This window comes from Hemibagrus wyckioides, linkage group LG27, assembly GCF_019097595.1.
Source record: "Hemibagrus wyckioides isolate EC202008001 linkage group LG27, SWU_Hwy_1.0, whole genome shotgun sequence".
In the NCBI taxonomy this organism is placed as follows: domain Eukaryota; kingdom Metazoa; phylum Chordata; class Actinopteri; order Siluriformes; family Bagridae; genus Hemibagrus; species Hemibagrus wyckioides.
In genome coordinates, this window is record NC_080736.1 from 8931739 (window position 1) to 8949330 (window position 17592).

General features: G+C 40.8%; 1 protein-coding gene across 1 annotated transcript; it reads left to right on the top strand.

The window, feature by feature from the left end:
* The first annotated feature begins 1512 nt into the window (after positions 1 to 1512).
* Positions 1513 to 16963, top strand: znf507 (zinc finger protein 507). Its single transcript, XM_058382163.1, has 7 exons — positions 1513 to 1663; positions 4285 to 6443; positions 9151 to 9268; positions 10126 to 10237; positions 11719 to 11823; positions 13007 to 13141; positions 15873 to 16963. Exons 2-7 carry the CDS (start codon positions 4287 to 4289, stop codon positions 16177 to 16179), a joined length of 2934 nt encoding a protein of 977 aa, XP_058238146.1. The 5' UTR covers positions 1513 to 1663; positions 4285 to 4286; the 3' UTR covers positions 16180 to 16963.
* Positions 16964 to 17592: the final 629 nt, after the last annotated feature.

Genomic DNA, 17592 nt, shown 5'->3' on the forward strand with positions numbered 1-17592 from the left:
TATTATGTTATTGACAAAAGTAGATATAGTAAGAATTTATAGTATGGATTTGTACAGTGACAGCTTTTTCTAGTATTTCTATTTCATCAAAATAGACAACAGACTGGAGGTGATGTATTCAAGAAGTACATAACATTATGACCACTGACAGGTCAAGTGAATAACAGATCCAACAGATGAGCTACTGTTGCTCAAATTGCTGAAGACGTTAATGCTGGTTTTGGTATAAAGGTGTATACACAGAATACACAGTTCATCACAGTTTGTTGCGTATGGGGCTGTATAGCCACAAACCAGTCAGGGTGCCCATGCTGACCCCTGTGCACTACCAAAAACGCCAACAATGGGCACATGAGCATCAGAACTGGACCATGAAGCAATGGAAGAAGGTGGTCTGGTCTGATGAATCATGTTTTACTATCTTTTACATTACGTGGATGTCCAGGTGCATGTGCATCGCTTTCATGGGGAACACATGGCACCAGGATGCTCTATGTGAAGAAGACAAGCCGGCAGAGGCAGTGTCATGCTTTGGGCAATGTTCTGCTGGGAAACCTTGGGTCCTGCCATCCATGTGGATGTTACTTTGACATGTACCACCTACCTAAGCATTGCTGCAGACCATGTACACCCTTTCATGGAAATGGTATTTCCCTGATGTGTACGGCCTCTTTCAGCAGAATAATGCGCTGTGCCACAAAGCAAAAATGGTTCAAGAATAGTTTGATGAGCCCAACAACAAGCTTGTTGACTTGGCTTCCAAATTCCCCAGATCTCAATCCAATCGAGCATCTGTGGGATGTGCTGGACAAACAAGTCCGATACATGGAGGCCCTATCTTGCAACTTACAGGACTTAAAGGATCTGCTGCTAACATCTTGGTGCCAGATATCACAGCACACCTTCAGGGATCTAGTGGAGTCCATGCCTCGACGGATCAGGGCTGTATTTTAGGGCTGTAATATTAGGCAGGTGGTCATAATGTTAAGCCTGGTCAGTGGATGTAATATGCTTCAGTTAAATTTGCATATACTTTGTTTGATGGATGCAATTTTTCTGTTTTATTAAAGGTGTAAGAAAGAAAGAAAGAAAGAAAGAAAGAAAGAAAGAAAGAAAGAAAGAAAGAAAGAAAGAAAGAAAACTAATGTAAGCATGCTTGTGATTCTAATTGGTTAATGATAAAAGAAAATAAAGGAATAATGATCTTCTGTTGTGTCCTCTGTTTAACCAAAACAAAAACCTTTGCACACATAATCTAATACCCTATACATAATGATTTGTAATTATGGTGTGTCGTTTAATCAAGTGTGTTATACCGTATTACAGCTAGAGGGCGTACGTGACCTGCCTGCTCTGGGATTGGATCATGGGTAACAAGCACGTTTTCACTGTCCAATGACAGGCGAGTTAAAAAGGCGGAGGCGGGACTTGTTGGAAAACAGGTGGGTGGGGTAAACAACACGCTACATCGTGGTTGACGTCACGTTCTCATTCCTGTGCGGTCACCTGACCAAGAAGTGTCACGTGATCCACGCTCCATTCTCGCCATTTTGAGCACAGCGTGAGAAAAAAAGTAAGATACTTTTTTTTTTTTACTGCCTGAGAGTAAAACCTGCGAATCACGAGCGCCGGGGGCCAAAGATCACTCAGAGTTGCTGCATCAGTAAGTAACTCGGACTGCCTGCTAATGAAAGTCGCATGATTCCGAGCTATTTATTAAACAACGCCAATGGTTTAAGTGTCTTATTTTCCATAGGGCTTCAGTGTGAGAGACGGACTGAGTCCCAATCGCGTTCATTCTTTGAAAGTAGTGCACTACTTTTATGGTATACGCTGGTCCGTCGTGCCCTATGTAGTGCGCCTATATAGGGAGTGTGGAGCCGTTCGGAATACAGCCAGGGTCTCGCCATGCGTGTGTCCCACACGTCGTATAGAGAAGGCATAAAAACCTCCACGGTTATTAGGGACGTCGTGTTGTTCAGAGCAGAAAACTGTTGAAGCGTTAACTTTAATCAATCACATCCTGAAATTCATCCCATTTCTTTTAAACCTCACCAGACATGTTCTGCGTATCCACCTTGTCAGATATAATATGTACATATCTTTGGAAATTATTTTTAGCAGACCTGACCCATTTTATTAATGTATTCTGTATTTGGTCCTTTTAGTGCAGTTAAGAAACACACTTCAACTATTGTAAGACAACCAAAATGTATATGTTAGTAATAAAACTCTTCCATGCTGTCATGTTGGCCTAAACCAAAACACACACACACACATACATACATTAGACCTAAAACATATTGAACTGCTCCATTCACTAAATACTGCTCAAATTCAACCACCTTTAAGCTGAATCCAATAAAACTCTCTGGCTTTTTACTGGCTCTATTTTGGTCCATGTGTGTTTATGATACACGTGTGTGTGTGTATATATTAGGAAGTGAAATCCTGCTTTCACACCACTGTCCCAAGGAAAGCAGAAGTTGAGGAATGGTTTGTGGTCAGATAGGGAAAGTGAAGGAACTAAACTTTTCCTCCGGATTACAAAGTGACCGCACTTGGCCAATAAATAATGACGGCTTATCTAAAGTGTATTAACCATTCAGGTGCAAACAGTTCACACCCTAAAACCAAATGTAACAGTAGTCCCTGCTTGCTTTAGTGTGGGCAGAAGTCGTACGCCACAAAACCATTCCTGCAATATGATAAATCACAGACATGCTATAATAGCGTTGGGTATTTTAAACCAGGCTCTAGCTGACCTGCTTGGGGTCAAACGCCTCTTAAGGCCAAACAGCTGACTTCTCCTAGGCAGTAACTAATGAATGATGTTCACGTTTGTCAAGTGCTGACCTTAGCTGTTGTAGATACAGTCATGTATTGTTAGCATTTGGAGTAAGAATCGGAGTGTTTCGATTTGTGTGTTGTGAGAACACACACTGTCTACTGTAATTGTGGTATTACAACCACAAGAGATCATTTACTACTTAAAAAAACTGTCTAATGAAATGTTCCATCATTTGTGTAACTAAACAAGAAATATTCAAGTTTGAAGGGGAAAAAAAATAAAATCTGGACACGTATATTGACTGTAACACCATTCAGGTGTGGTAAGACATCGAACTTCTGATCGGAAGGTTGTGAGTTCTAATCCCGGCCCCGAGTTGCCACTGCTGGGCATTTGAGCAACCTTAAATGCTCAGTTATATGAAAAACAAGATAATTGTAAGTCACTCCGGATAAGGGCATCTGTTAAATCTTTTAAATGTAAATAAATCACTGAACAGCAGGGGCCTGGCAGAAGTTGTACTAGCTGAAGTAATTACTTTAGTAAATCACAAGGATAATAGGCACATTGATTTAATTTCTTTAGAGTGCTCAAAGGCATATATTTATACATAACATAAAATATTAAACATTTATTCCAGTGTATTGTTAAACACGGGCGGATATTTCACTTGCTCAGCCATCTGGAACAAGCAGATTTAGTATCTCGATTTTCACTTTTTTCCATTGTTGCCAGGTGGATCAGTAGGTTCGAGCATCAGAAGAAAAAAAAATCCTGCACCTGCTTGACAAAACAAATGTTTTCATTTTGATAGAAGACGCCCTTTTTGTCATATAGAGTAGAGTACAATTAAATTCTTTCTTTGCATAAACATAGCTTCTTAGGAACTTGGGGCTCAGAGCACATCTGGGGGTCGAGTCAGCTTCAACCAGCTAGTATAATAATATAGTATAGTATAGTAATAAATAATACACACTGCATGTTCCAAAATCACATCACACCACATATATGCTACACCACAGCTATCTAACTGAGGCACAATTATGCAGGTTTTTATTCTTTGGATTAATTAATGTGCAAGGATGACAAATGTTTTCAGAACACCTCACAAACCGAGCAAAATAAAGTCGAGCACAGAGCCATCATATAACTTTCCTCCTCACTTCACACAGTCACCTTGGAAATTAAAAAAAAAATAGTGAGAAGGAAAAAAAAGGTGCAATCTAGACTCAAATAATATCCTTTATATGCGACGCAGCTCATCTCTCACACTGAAGGTTTTATATGACACCCCTGCTAAGTTGGCAAAGTAAGTGTAGCATTATTGCTGTATAATTTTTGCTTACTTCCCAATTCCTCCTACATCCTGCATTTGGCTTAAAAGAAATGATTCACTTTGAGGCTCGTATTCTTTTTATGAATGCTTTTATACATTTAACTTGATGTTCATCAATTGGGAAATTTCATAGATGTATTGTTTTTGATGTACGTAGGTATGGAGGATAGCAGTGGTGTTGCCATCCTAGTCCCTTGTTCCAGGGATCATCAGGATGTCTTCACCCCTGATTCATACATTCATGATGTGGCAGAAGAGCAGGAGCAGCACAAGCAGGCTGCAGATTCTCTCATCCAGGTGATCGAGAAGCTGAGTAAGATAGTGGAGAAAAGGCCAAGGCGATGCACTCTTTCTGGGAAGAAGCGTCCTTCCATGACCTGCGCCTCAGTAATGGTGGCGGATAGCAGAGAAGGCAGCGGCGGGGTTTCACCATCTAAAAGAACCAGGGAGTATGGAGAAGACTGCCAGGATCTCGCTTGTGCACCGGTGCCGATCACAAAGCAGGAACCGATTAACAGAAGTGCCCCCATGGTTGCCTGTTACCAGTGCAGCCTATGTCGCTTTATTTCTCCCACACTGAATGCTTTGAAAGAGCACATGAAGCAGCATGATGAGCAGCACAATGACCTTATTCTCATGTGCTCAGAGTGTTGCTTTACTTCCAACCATCAGGAGGAGCTGGAGGCACATATCAGGCATCACTATGAGGAGGGTGACAGCACCAAGAGATCTTCTGCAGATCAGCAGACTGGATCAGTAAAAGGAAATCTGCAGGGTAGGATGGGATACTCCACCATGAAATCTGAGCCTGAATCAGAGAAAACGCCAGGAACCCCCAAGAAGTGGTACAGATACGAGCAAGGTCGGTATCACTGCTTGATTTGCAGTTATGAATGTGGGCAGCAGCGCAATTTGAAAACGCATGCATGGAAACATGCTGGCTTGGTCGATTGCTCATATCCTATATTCGAAGATGATGCTGATCAGAATGAGGCTCACCCTTTATATACCCTAAGCAGCAACCCATCTTTAGAGCAGTGTAAAAAGCAGGAGGCTGTTGTGGTTCTCGCACCTGTTGGAGAACAAGCTCAGATTCTACGCAATGCTTCTTCCATTCAGCTAGAATTGTGTGCATCAGCAAGTGTGAAATGCAAGGGTGATATGGAATCAGAGAGAGTGGAGGAACTTAAAAACCCCATGCAGAGTGTTTTCTCTGTCGAAGGAGCTCCGTCTGAGGAGCCCCCAGGAGAGGTTCAAGTGACTCCTGAGGCACAAATGGAGCTGGAGTTGGAGACGGAAAACCAGCAGACGAACACTGACAGCTTGTTGTCTTCAGTACAGAAGATCATCAGCTCCACTGGTAACAGTGCCGGCCATGTCAACGTCATTGTGGAGAGGCTGCCCTGCCCCGAAGAACCTGTAGCCAGCAAACCTCTGCTCCTCAGCCCAGAGGTGTCTGGATTACTAGCTTCCCAGGAAGTGGGAATTGAGAGCCAATCTCGCCCCTTGTACTGTGAGGAGCAGGTTGTGATTGACTGGGATGACAGCGATGAGCATCAGGAAATGGAGAGTCAGGAGATTGATCCACCTCCAGAGGACATATTGCCTCCAGCTCGTAGAAGGACACACTCTGAGTGCTTGCGGTTGCACTCTTTGGCAGCTGAAGCCCTTGTGGCTATGCCATTGAGAGCTCCAGAGCTTAGCAAGTCCACTGTTAAGGGTACTTCGAGTGTGATCTCTGACACAGGCCAGAAAATACTTGATTTGTCTGCTGCTTCTGCTGTATCCAATGCAAAGGTACCTTCAGCAGAGCTGGTAGCTGGGATGCAAGGGTCAACAACGCTTTTGAACCTCAGCCAGGGTTCCAGGGAAGAATTAATGTTGGAAGGACCTTCAAAAGCTGGGATCAGCATGTCTTTACTGACTGTCATTGAACGACTGCGAGAAAGGTCAGATCAGAATGCCTCCGATGAAGACATTCTAAGGGAGCTACAGGACAATTCGCAGATTCTGAATGGCAGTATGGCTACAGGAGAGGTGGATGTGGCGGGCGATTCGTCCACCACAGAAGCCGATCTGGTGGAGTACGTTGCAGGGAGTGACAGACCCTACCGCTGCCGTCTCTGCCTTTACAGCAGTGGAAACAAGGGCTATGTGAAGCAGCACCTCCGTGTTCACAGGCAGAGGCAGCCTTACCAATGCCCAATTTGCGAGCATGTTGCCTTGGACAGCAAGGATCTGGAGAGCCATATGATCCACCACCGCAAGAGCCGCATGTACCAGTGCAAGCACTGCACCGAGATTTTCCACTATAAGGTGATTGTGCATGAAGTTTTATACCAAATAGTAACATAGAAGACCTTTACTACTCCCTTAAATTACAGTTCTAATAAAAGATCTAAAATTTAGATTCCTAAAGGTTTTATTGCTAGTTTTGCAGGGGAACTTTTAAGGTTCTGTGTTAGAGCCCTACATTTCAGCCTTCCATGTAGAAGCTTTTAGTAAGTGAAGAACCTTAGGGTTCTAGATCTGAACTATCCGAAGAATCTATCTGAGAAACAATATTGTTTTTGTTTTTTTTAAACATGAAATTTTAGTGTGGATATAATTCACAGCACTGGTCAAAATACACAAATGGTCACTGCTTCCTTGAAAGAAATGTTATTACATCATAAAATGTCACAGCCTATCACGTTCCAATATGCAAATGAAAACCATGCAGCATGTGTAGGTCATAACATGCAGATTTTCTGATGTGACAAAGCCACTGAAATACCTACACTTTCACCCGATTGTGGTTCCACAGGGGGGAAAATGCAAATGTGGACAATGTCGAGTAATCTATTATTAAATAATCGAGAGAAATGCTTGATTTTAAAACGTGCGTTGGATGACTTCAAGTTCAACTATGAAGTTTTCAACCAAGTAATTGCTCCTGAAAGCTGCTTTTAATCTAAGCGTATATAAGTACTCAGATTTATTAGAGAAAGCTCAGAGCAGCACTTCCCAGAACAGCGGGGAGTCAATTAGATTAGACGCAGAGCCGGATTCTGTTTGGGCCAGAACCCAGCCCCCATGTGTCTGTACAAATTTACTTGAGTAAGATTAAAAAGTCATAACCATCAAAACTAATCTTTCAAATGCAGTACTAATGCTTTATAAAAAAAAACCCTTACCTAATATTATTTGCTTCGTTAGTTAACATTGTTAACACGTATTAATTGATATTTGTTTATAAATGCACCCTAAATATACCCATACTGACTGCTTATTCAATCCATGATTACAATGCCAATGGAAAAAACAGAAGATAAATTACAGCATGTTACTAAACGATAATAACGTATTGAACCTTGGTCTCCAGTTTTTAAGACTTTTTTTTCCTGAATTTTACTGATTATCATACTAATATTGCATAGGAATAGGAGTCTTTCTTTCTTTCTTTCTTTCTTTCTTTCTGTCTGTCTGTCTGACAGTCTTTCTGTCTGTCTGTCTCTCTTTCTGTCTGTCTTTCTATCTTTGTCTCTTTGTCTTTCTCTTTTTCTTTCTGTCTCTTTCGTTCTGTCTGTCTGTCTTGTTTTCTGTCTGTTTTTCTTTCTGTCTTTCTCTTTCTTTTTGTCTTTCTTTCTGTCTGTCTGACGGTCTTTCTGTCTGTCTTTCTATCTTTGTCTCTTTCTGTCTTTCCCTTTTTCTTTCTGTCTCTTTTGTTCTGTCTGTCTGTCTTGTTTTTTGTCTGTTTTTCTTTCTTTCTTTCTTTCTTTCTTTCTTTCTTTCTTTCTTTCTTTCTTTCTTTTTCTTTTTCTTCCTTCCTTCCTTCCCTCCTTCCTTCCTTCCTTCACAAATTAGCAGTATGCCACATTTGCTAATGTCCAAAAAAGTTATAACTGTATAGATGTTGATTTGACCTGCCCTCTTTTTTTTTTTGGAAGATACAGGATTCAGTGGTCTTGAATAGCTTGTTCTTGCATAGTCCCTCTAGCATAGTTTTTCCATTCAAAAACCCAAATTTTACACAAATTCTTTGCTTTTTTTTTAATCTGCCATGGGGATTGAAGAACAAAAGTTGCCAACAATGCATGACCTCCAACTATGTCAAGTGCACACACCACATTCGAATTCTGCCATCTGTGGTGTTTTCTTCCTGCTGGATATATTGAATTTTTCTGCTTCTTCAGGGTTCATGCATATAATTCTATCTTTTGTGTCATGTTTTTAAGGGTTGTATGGTGCTTTATTCTGAGAATTCTTTGCTTGTTTTTTGATTTTTGAATAACAGTGTGTGGAATGGAAAAGCACTGACAGATCTCTGATTCGTTCAATCACTATCAAATGATGGCACTATTATGAGCAGCTCAAATTGGCTGGAACATGAAAGTTATTGGGGTAGCGGTAACAATAACACACAAAAAGTTGGTGCACTTTGCCTACACCGACATTAAAAGACAGAGGAAAAACATAGCAGCTTACAAAATGACAGCTGGTGTAATGTTGGTGCATTATTTAACAGATAAAAGACAAAAAGCATATTTAATATTATGATTATAATTAAATGCTGTTGGGATTTTTCAGACTAAAGAGCAAATCACTGTCATAATGAATTACAAGCACCAATTTATACATTACAAACATCCCTTTGCATGGGTTGTATAATTCTATTCTATTCCATTCACAATAACCTGCAAAATGCCAATTGTTTTATTACTTAAAGTTGACAATATGGCATTTCTCCCTTTCTTTCCTTCCTACTTCCTTTTAAGACTTTATTGAGTTGAATAGTTCATTTGTGTGATTACCTTGAAAGTGCTAAAATAATGCGTAAAGCTCTGTGCAAAGAAGCTGTCCAAGCCCTGTGCACAGGACTGGAAGCTAATCCTATTATAAAGTTTGCCATTTCTAAATATAGAGACTTTTCTCTTCACTGCACAATTCTTAATACGCTGCCTGTGATGGATTTTCCGATTTATTTATTTATTTATTTATTTATTTATTTATTTATTTATTTATTTGTTTGTACCTCTTTCAGAGTCAGCTGAGAAACCACGAGAGAGAGCAACACGGGATAAGCGACGCCGCAGTGGCCCTCACGCCTGTTGGCGAAAGCAAAGCGAACATAGACGAGTCTGAGAAGATGACTGAAGAGGGTGAGACCATTATAGCAGTCTGTAATGTGTTTTTTTTCCCCCATTGACAAAGACTAGGGTTGGTTTTCTTCATGCTTTTCTGCTGCAAGTGAGCCCACATAAAGGGAGTTAAATTTCTGGTGGTCAGAAACCAACCATTCAGGTTAGTGAGAAAACAATGTCCTGAAGACTGTGACTGAAATCTGCTCAAGGGCTGACATTGGAAACCATAAAAAAAAACAAAAAAACTCCACTTACAGGTACCTGTGAATTAGTTCTTCCTATACGAGCCTACAGTTTGAGCAGTGTTGTTGTAGAACATTAATCAGCACCTTCTGACCAAATTGAAGAATGCTTTGGTCTGACGTTTGGCAGACGTCCTTATCCAGAGCGACTTTATTTTATACAGCTGAGTGTTAAGGGCCTTGCTTAGGGGCCCAGCAGTGGCAGCTTGGCGGACCTGGGATTTGAACTCACAACCTTTCAAATCAGTAGTCCAACACCTTAACCACAAAGCTACCACATATTGTCCAGGACTGCTGCTCATTAGATTTCTAGTCCTGGTAACTGGTGGTTTGCCTCTCAAACTGGAAGAAACATTTTTAAAGTCAGTCACATACACAATTATACACAGAGTACATGTAGTGAAATGTTCTTCCAGGCTAATTCTTACCACTTTCTTTGAGGACCAGCACACTCAACAATTAAATAATCTACCTATCATCTAATGATGGACTTGTGCTGTATTTAAATGATTTATTGCATATTATCCTGTCCACATAAACATTTCTAACATTCAGGGGCTTCTAAAAATCCTCCTCTATCCCGAAGCCCTGTATAATGGTGCTCATGTCTGTGTGTGTGTATTTTTCCTGCAGATTGTGTCAGCGAGCATAAAGTGTATAAATGCGATATGTGTGATTATACCAGCTCTACCTACGTCGGAGTGCGGAATCATCGCAGGATTCACAGCTCCGACAAGCCCTACAGGTGTGTCTCAGATCGCTCAGCTACACTGGGAAACTTTTTTGCTTTTTTCTGTTAAGCCAATAGATCAGCACATGCAAATATAACTCCCAAAAATCACGGCATCCCTAAGCGTTTACAAGGTGAAGTGAAGATTAAATCCGTTAAATCGTTTTCACCAGGTCTCTCAGGGTGAGTGTGTATTTGTGTAATTGCAGCATTCAACCACATGGGGGCAGTAAAGCCTTAATTTCATATATAAAGCGTGGTGTAGCTTATAAAGTGGTAGAAATGCATGAAAATGGCTCAGGTGTTGGGGAGTTATTTACTTTATACAATCATTTCTAATTAAATGATCAAGTTTCAGTTAATTAATGAATTAAATGGATGTATTTGGAAAAATATTTACATTAAGCCAACTAAAAACAAGTTTTAAAGCCATATAAAGACTTGTTCTCCAGTTCTCCACTTTAGCTGAGCTTGAGTATATTTTTATAAATTGAGGAAGCTAGCATTGCATCCGGTGCGTATTCCTGCCTCACTTGGCTTCAGATCGAACACAACCTTTAACCAGGATGATAAATTTACTGAAACAAATAAATGAAAAAAAAAAAAACATGGTCATGATTAAAACAGTGTGGTTTTAGATGTAGAAAGAAAGATCGCTCACACAAACACGCATAGTGGATCTCGTTCTCCGGCTCTTAGCAGGGCCTCTTTATGCATGCAGACATCTCTCGGCCATTTTGCTTCTCTCACCTACGCCTACTTCAAACAGCCCCTCAGAGATGCGTAGCCCTTTCAACTAGCACTCGCCTGAGCACTGTGCTTTGAGTGGGACACGCTGGAAGTGGCAGACAGCACGGTGATTTCCTGTCCTCTATAGCAGAAAAAATTAAAGCATTCATCAAGTGGGTGCATTGCAAATGAAACCCATTAAATCCTTTTTGCTGGGGGTTCATATGGTGGCGAAGAGTATGTAACTGCTATATCAGCTTTTAACCACCAGAGGGCAGTAAAGCTTAAGTTTAATTTATCTGACGCATTTATGTGATTCACTTAGTGTAAGACAGCAGAACGCTTTCCATGGTATTAGGTGTGGGTGTGAAAGATATGTCCACACACACACACACAAATACACACACTTGTACGTTCTCCAGCTCTCAGCGGGGCCTCTTTGAGTGCGTGGAGTTGTCTTTCAGCCGTTCTGCTCCTCTAACCTACGCCTACTTCAAACAGCCCCTCAGAGATGTGCGCCCCTTTCAACTAACACTTGCCTGAACACCACTCTTTGAGCTCAGACTCCATACAAATGGCTTCTTACTTTACATGCAGAGCTGTGGGGTGATTGTACACATCCCAGCCAGCCTTACAAATAAGCACACATCAAATAAAAATTCACACCGGGAGGAGTCGCTACTCTGTTGTTAGGGACTAGAGAGAGGTGGTTTTCCTGTTTCCTGCTTTCAGAACTGTTTTTATATGTCCACTGTGATCTGCCACAGGTGCTGCAGCTGCGACTTCGCCACCACCAACATGAACAGCCTGAAGAGCCACATGAAGAGACACCCACAGGAGCACCAGGCTGTGCAGCTGCTTGAGCAGTACAGGTGAGCAACACGGCAGCGAGCCGGCAGACAGAAGCCAAATGCTTTTATCCTCCTGAACTCTCAAGTGGCTCAACAGTCAAAGCTTTCACTTTAATGTTAGCGAGATGGAGAGTGTGAATCCTGACATAACTATCCATGACTGGGGATTCCAAGAGGGAAATAATTGGTTCTGCTGTGTGGGTAGAAGGAATGGCCGTCCTCGCTCCTGTCAATCAAACTGACACATCTAATCGTGGGAATTTGTTCTACGGTCCTGTACTGCTGCTTAATGATGTTACATGAGCGGCAGGTCAAACAGATGCCTTTCTTTTGTTTACCTAAAGCTTTTCTCATTGTGTTATGTGAAAGTTTATCGGTTCGATGTTCCAGGCTTGGCGTTCTACACGATTAAACAGACTCCTGGGAAACATTCCCATGGTATTTATTGCCACTATCTTTGCCCACTCTTGTATCACATAACCAAAGTTTAGAATCAGTAGCCTGGACAAACACCCAGACAACTTAATGGACTTTACTAGCTAATTAACTCACCACATGCTATTATATCACGATAGCTACCACTTTTTATCCTAGTCAATCAGGTTTCCAGGCGACCGGTGCACAGGAGCGGGCAGCACGGGAGCGGGAGCTTTTCTTTGCCTGGTGGGCTAGCTAATGAATTTAACATTTGTCCACCTCTGGCAATTTATCTTAATTTGCTAGAAGGCAGATGAAGTGGATATGAATCATAATGAACAGATGTGCTGAACTGAAGGTCACAGCGATACAGCAGAGTTTCTGGCTAAAAATAGAGACGCAGCATAAGGTAACACACTGATTTTATTCGGCGTAAAGATGAAACTCAGCTACACAGTTCCTCTGTCTGTTTTATTTTTTTTTTACTCATTCTGGTCTTCTGTTGTTCCCTGTAGTTAGTTGTTTAGCCTGAAGTACTTCATGCTAGTGAACTAATAAGTAGTTAATTAGCAGATGCCCTTATCCAGAGAAACTTACATTTTATGTCATTTTATACAACTGAGCAATTGAGGGTTACTCAGGGACCCAACAGTGGACCTGGGATTCGAACTCGCAACCTTCTGATCAGTAGTCCACTGCCCCCCCCCAACTAGACAGCTATAATAGATGAAGGCGAAGACCGAGAATTGATTTTATTCTGCTTTTATTCTATTCTGTTCCATGTCAGGTGCTCCCTCTGTGGATACGTGTGCAGTCATCCTCCATCCCTCAAGTCCCACATGTGGAAACATGCTGGGGATCAGAACTATAACTACGAACAAGTGAACAGGGCCATCAACGAGGCCATGTCTCAAAGCAGCCGGTGAGTGTCACCTTGAATCCTTTGTGATTACTTTATTGATCAATATTCTGCAATCAGTCCCTAGCTTATTCTGAGGAACTGTTCTGCTACAGGTTAAGACTGGTTTGGTGTTTTGGATTTTGTTTTTTTTTCATGCTTACATTTACAGCATTTGGCAGACGCCCTCATCTAGAGCGACGAACTCTCGTTGCTTGTATATTCGTCAGAGGAACTAGTGCATTGTAGAGATGCATCTAGTGCGGGGCAGTTGGACCATCTGACTACTGTTTTGCTTATATTTATAGAACCCAGTCAAATAGATCTGATTTCTACTCACGCTTACCACAGAGAACATGAAACAGAGAACAGTCAATAAGCCAGCCCACAAGTTAAACTGAAAAGGATCGTGATGGAGTTAAATGAGCGTTTGAGCGCGGTTGGTGTTTGGTTTCTCTTATTATAAGACTGTCTGTATGATATTCTTGCTGTCTGTCTGTCTGGTGGAGATTTACACCTATTCCACTTGAGACAGAACAAAAGACAGTGTAAAGCTACGTTCGCTCACACTATGACTGGAAGCAACAAAACAACAGGAGATCATTGAGTTTAACTGAGAGCTGGTGAGTTCTGAAGAATAGAAACGATGGCAACGGTCTCAGACTAGATTTGGGCGTGTCCAGCGATATGAAAAGTTTATGCAGATATGAAGCGACTTTTTGCAATGGGAGTGAAGGCAGGTAAAAGTGATCCGTGATAAAGAGCACACGGCGATGTTTCTCTTTCATCTAGGTGATATGATGCTGTGTTAGGCTTCTGCTTGGAAGGTTGTGCGTTTGAATCCCAGGTCCACCAATCTGCCACTGCTGGGCCCCTGAGCAAGGCCGTTAATTGCTCAGTTAAATAAAATTAGATAAAATGTAAGCCACTCTGGATAAGGACGTCTACCAACTGCTGAAAATGTAAATGTCGAAATTTTATACCCAAATGCCAAACTTCCCTCCACAATGTTTCATTGTACTGATTCGTAAAGCTAGTTGCATCACCCACTGATAAATGTTATCGCCATGGCAACCAATAGTAGGAACGCCTTCTGCGGCTTTACAGTACAATGACTGGCAACTTGCAGTGATAAAATCATCGCGTTTGCGAACGTAGCTTAATGCGCCAACGGGAAAGGAGACGCTTGTTCATTTATTTATCTTCGGTAATTGTTTTGCTTGCCTCATTTCAGCAAGATGATTTTTCTGCCCCGGTCAATGAAGCAATTTTGCTTCGTGGATGGGACTATTTTGCTGTATTTAACAAGTCTGTTTTTTTTTTAATCATCCTCATCTATGGTTAGTTTGGATTTTTACACAGTAGGAAAGCTATCCTACATACATAATATTATAAACATAATTTTGACATAAAGATTACGAACATGGAATTAAGCATTACTACGACCCTTGGAAGACTATAACACTGAATTTTTTTTTTTGCGGTACTGTATGCAAGCATATGAAATAAACGTGGGCACATCTGCTAGGATTCCACACTCGTCAGTGAGGAAGGAGAAGAGAAATGATCGGACATCTGTTTCTCCAAAGTGAAACTGACACATACGGAAATAGCAGCGAGCTACCGCTGTCTGTTCGCTTAGAGCTTGCTGATATATTGTGTATCCCTGAGCTTATATTGTGCCAATAAGCCAATCAAACGTGTGCACAGGTCTGCTCTTTAATCCCATAATTCTACAGCGAGCCCTGATTAGAGTCCATAATGCTTTAATTGAATCGAGTTGCTGGATAGAAGGTGGTCCATGGTGTAGTTAGAGTATATAGGGAAATATATATTATGCACATCCTCAAAATTCAGACGATAGAGCAGCTCGTTTTGATGAAATGTATTAAACCACAGCGTGCTCGAATATGATTGGTCAGATCAGGAGTATGTGTATTATATTTGATATAATAGCATTAGTTGTTCCGGCTGAAAATATCAATTTAAAATTGATGCTCTTGAATATATTATTGTTTCTATAGTAACAGCTTGTACACAGGGACTCGTACAGCAGGCGAGCCACACAATCTAATAGAAATAATAATGAGATTTAAAACAAAGTCATTCTCATATTTGATGCAGATGGGGTTCAGAGAGGTTTATTTAACATTTATGGAAGAAGTGTCAAGCACACACTTACAAGAAGTTTCTGGTTTCCTGGTAAAATGACAGGCTTTTTATGTGTGTGTGTGTGAGAGAGTGAATGAGAGTGAGCGAGAGAGTGTGCGAACATGTGAGTGCGCAAGAGAGCAAAGCTGGTGACTGGAAAGACTTTTTATATGTTTCATTAACACATTAAACATTGTAATCACTGGCTTATGGCTGTAAAATACTCATCGTCTTGGTGGTGAGTTTAGCTGCTCTTACCATCCCTGCTATTTTTCTTTGCAGTGGCAGAAGACATTCTGACTTCTACCAAGTCCTAATTAAGTCTAGTGTCCAATACACAAGTCCGTGTGAATAGGATAATGCGAAACGGTAACATTTCTCAGTCAAATATGAATGACTGACTGTCAGAGCCACTGGGGTAGAGAATAAATCTTCTGCTCAGTCAGATTTGAGAATTCAAGGAAGAGCGTTGTGGTATATTGGATAAATTTTCTTAAAATAACAGTCCACAGCTGACTTATTTTACAGCTATTACACATGTACAGTAACCTTTCGGACATCTTCCGTTTCATCTTTGTCACTATTTCTCTGTCCTGGGCATAAGGTCTCCAGTCGTGCCTTCAAAGTCAGGCCCGGATCCATCTGTAGACCGTCCATACATCATCCTGAACCAGAAGGAGAAAACATCGCCTCCTTCAGCCCAGAGAGCGCTGGTGAGGAAAGGAGGCACCGGGGTTCCACCATCAGGCCTGGAATACTGCGTGCTGCTCTTCTGCTGCCCAGTCTGCAGCTTCGAGTCCACCAGTAAAGAACAGCTGATGGAGCACATGAAGGAGCACGACTTCATCAGCATCATACTGAGCAAAGAGCAGCAGGGAAGCCAGGCTTCTGAGGCCGGCACAGCGCAGTGAGGGAAAACAGTCCACACACATACAAAATCTCTTAATATTAGAGCCAGTATCTTTTTTTTTTTTTTTTGCACATTTTCTTTTCTTGATTGCTTTTGATACACTGCTTTACAGAAACTCTGTACTTTTATTCTACCCTCTTTTTCTCAGTGTCATTAAGGTTTGTTCGAGTAGAATTCAGGATCCGAACGTTTCCTCCGAAACGTTATCAGTAAAAATTTAACCAAGGAAACATTCAATATCATAGCGTAATATAGGTGAATATTTTTTGATTGAACGGCATTTCATACCTCATGAAGTCACTTTTCTACACGGTATAAATGAAGATCATTACGGTTAATCATCCATAGGGCAGCTTCTTCTACCTTCTACTTCATTGTAATATTATTTATCAGTATTGTTTTTATAGTCTTCACGGTAAGGGAAGAAAAGGAAAAGGTTAAGTTTAACGTCCTTGTCGTTTGTCAATGTCTGTGTTTAATATTTATCACGCTAATTTATATCTTTTGCATGTACCCTTCCGTCGCGCTCACAGAAAACGAGCGGATCGTCACGAAGCCGTTCTTTTTCCGGTGCTATTGACGCTCTCTTTGGAGCTAACAAAGCGTCATTTCAGGAATGTATCTTAAACCTACAGACAAGCCAGTGTGTGGAAGTGTGTGTTTATCTGCTTGTATTATTTAAATACACAGTCAGGAGACATTCTAATGGTCACTGGTCCAAAAAGAAATCAGGTAATAAAAACTCCATCCAAAGCGAATATTGCAGCGAAAGCCAAGTACAATGTCATACGTTAACCTTGAAGGATTAGAATACAGACGTTTCAACAATTGCATATAGGATATGGTGAGGTATTTTAACGTAAGCATACATTCACATACGTTTATTAAAAGATATTTCCGTTTTCTCTCATAGGACACCATTGTCTTACTATTAACCTAGCTTAATGCTAAGTTCCTTCCTTTTGTATTTAAACAAATACAGAAACTTGACTTTTTCCTTCTCACAATTTTGTTTAGTTTACATTTAAAAGTTGCGTGTGTGATTTTTACGATGATTTAGCCAGAAATTATTTTATATATACAAGGAATTTCCATGGAATTTTTAAACATTAATGGCTACCTCTCGTTAAAATGTACCTAAAAAAAATAAATAAATAAATAAAACCTCCAACTTGATATTAAAAAATAAATAAATAAATAAATAGTCTTAGTGTTATATGCCAAGAGATAATTTGCATACTTGTATTGATTTCATGTAACCAGTTAAGAAAATCCATAATTCATGGGTTTTTGAGGTTGCGCTTAGGAAGAACAATGTTTCAAGCAAAGTAAATTATTTTCTGTAAGAATATCTCTGGAACACGCCAAATTTATGAATATCTCGGCCTGATTTACAGACGGAACAGCATGCATC

Excerpts from the sequence above, each read along its gene's own strand:
- znf507 (XM_058382163.1), top strand. The coding sequence starts at position 4,287 with ATGGAGGATAGCAGTGGTGTTGCCATCCTAGTCCCTTGTTCCAGGGAT. Across the intron at positions 10,238-11,718 it reads AGCTCCGACAAGCCCTACAG|GTGCTGCAGCTGCGACTTCG; the intron begins GTGTGTCTCAGA and ends GATCTGCCACAG. Across the intron at positions 11,824-13,006 it reads CAGCTGCTTGAGCAGTACAG|GTGCTCCCTCTGTGGATACG; the intron begins GTGAGCAACACG and ends GTTCCATGTCAG.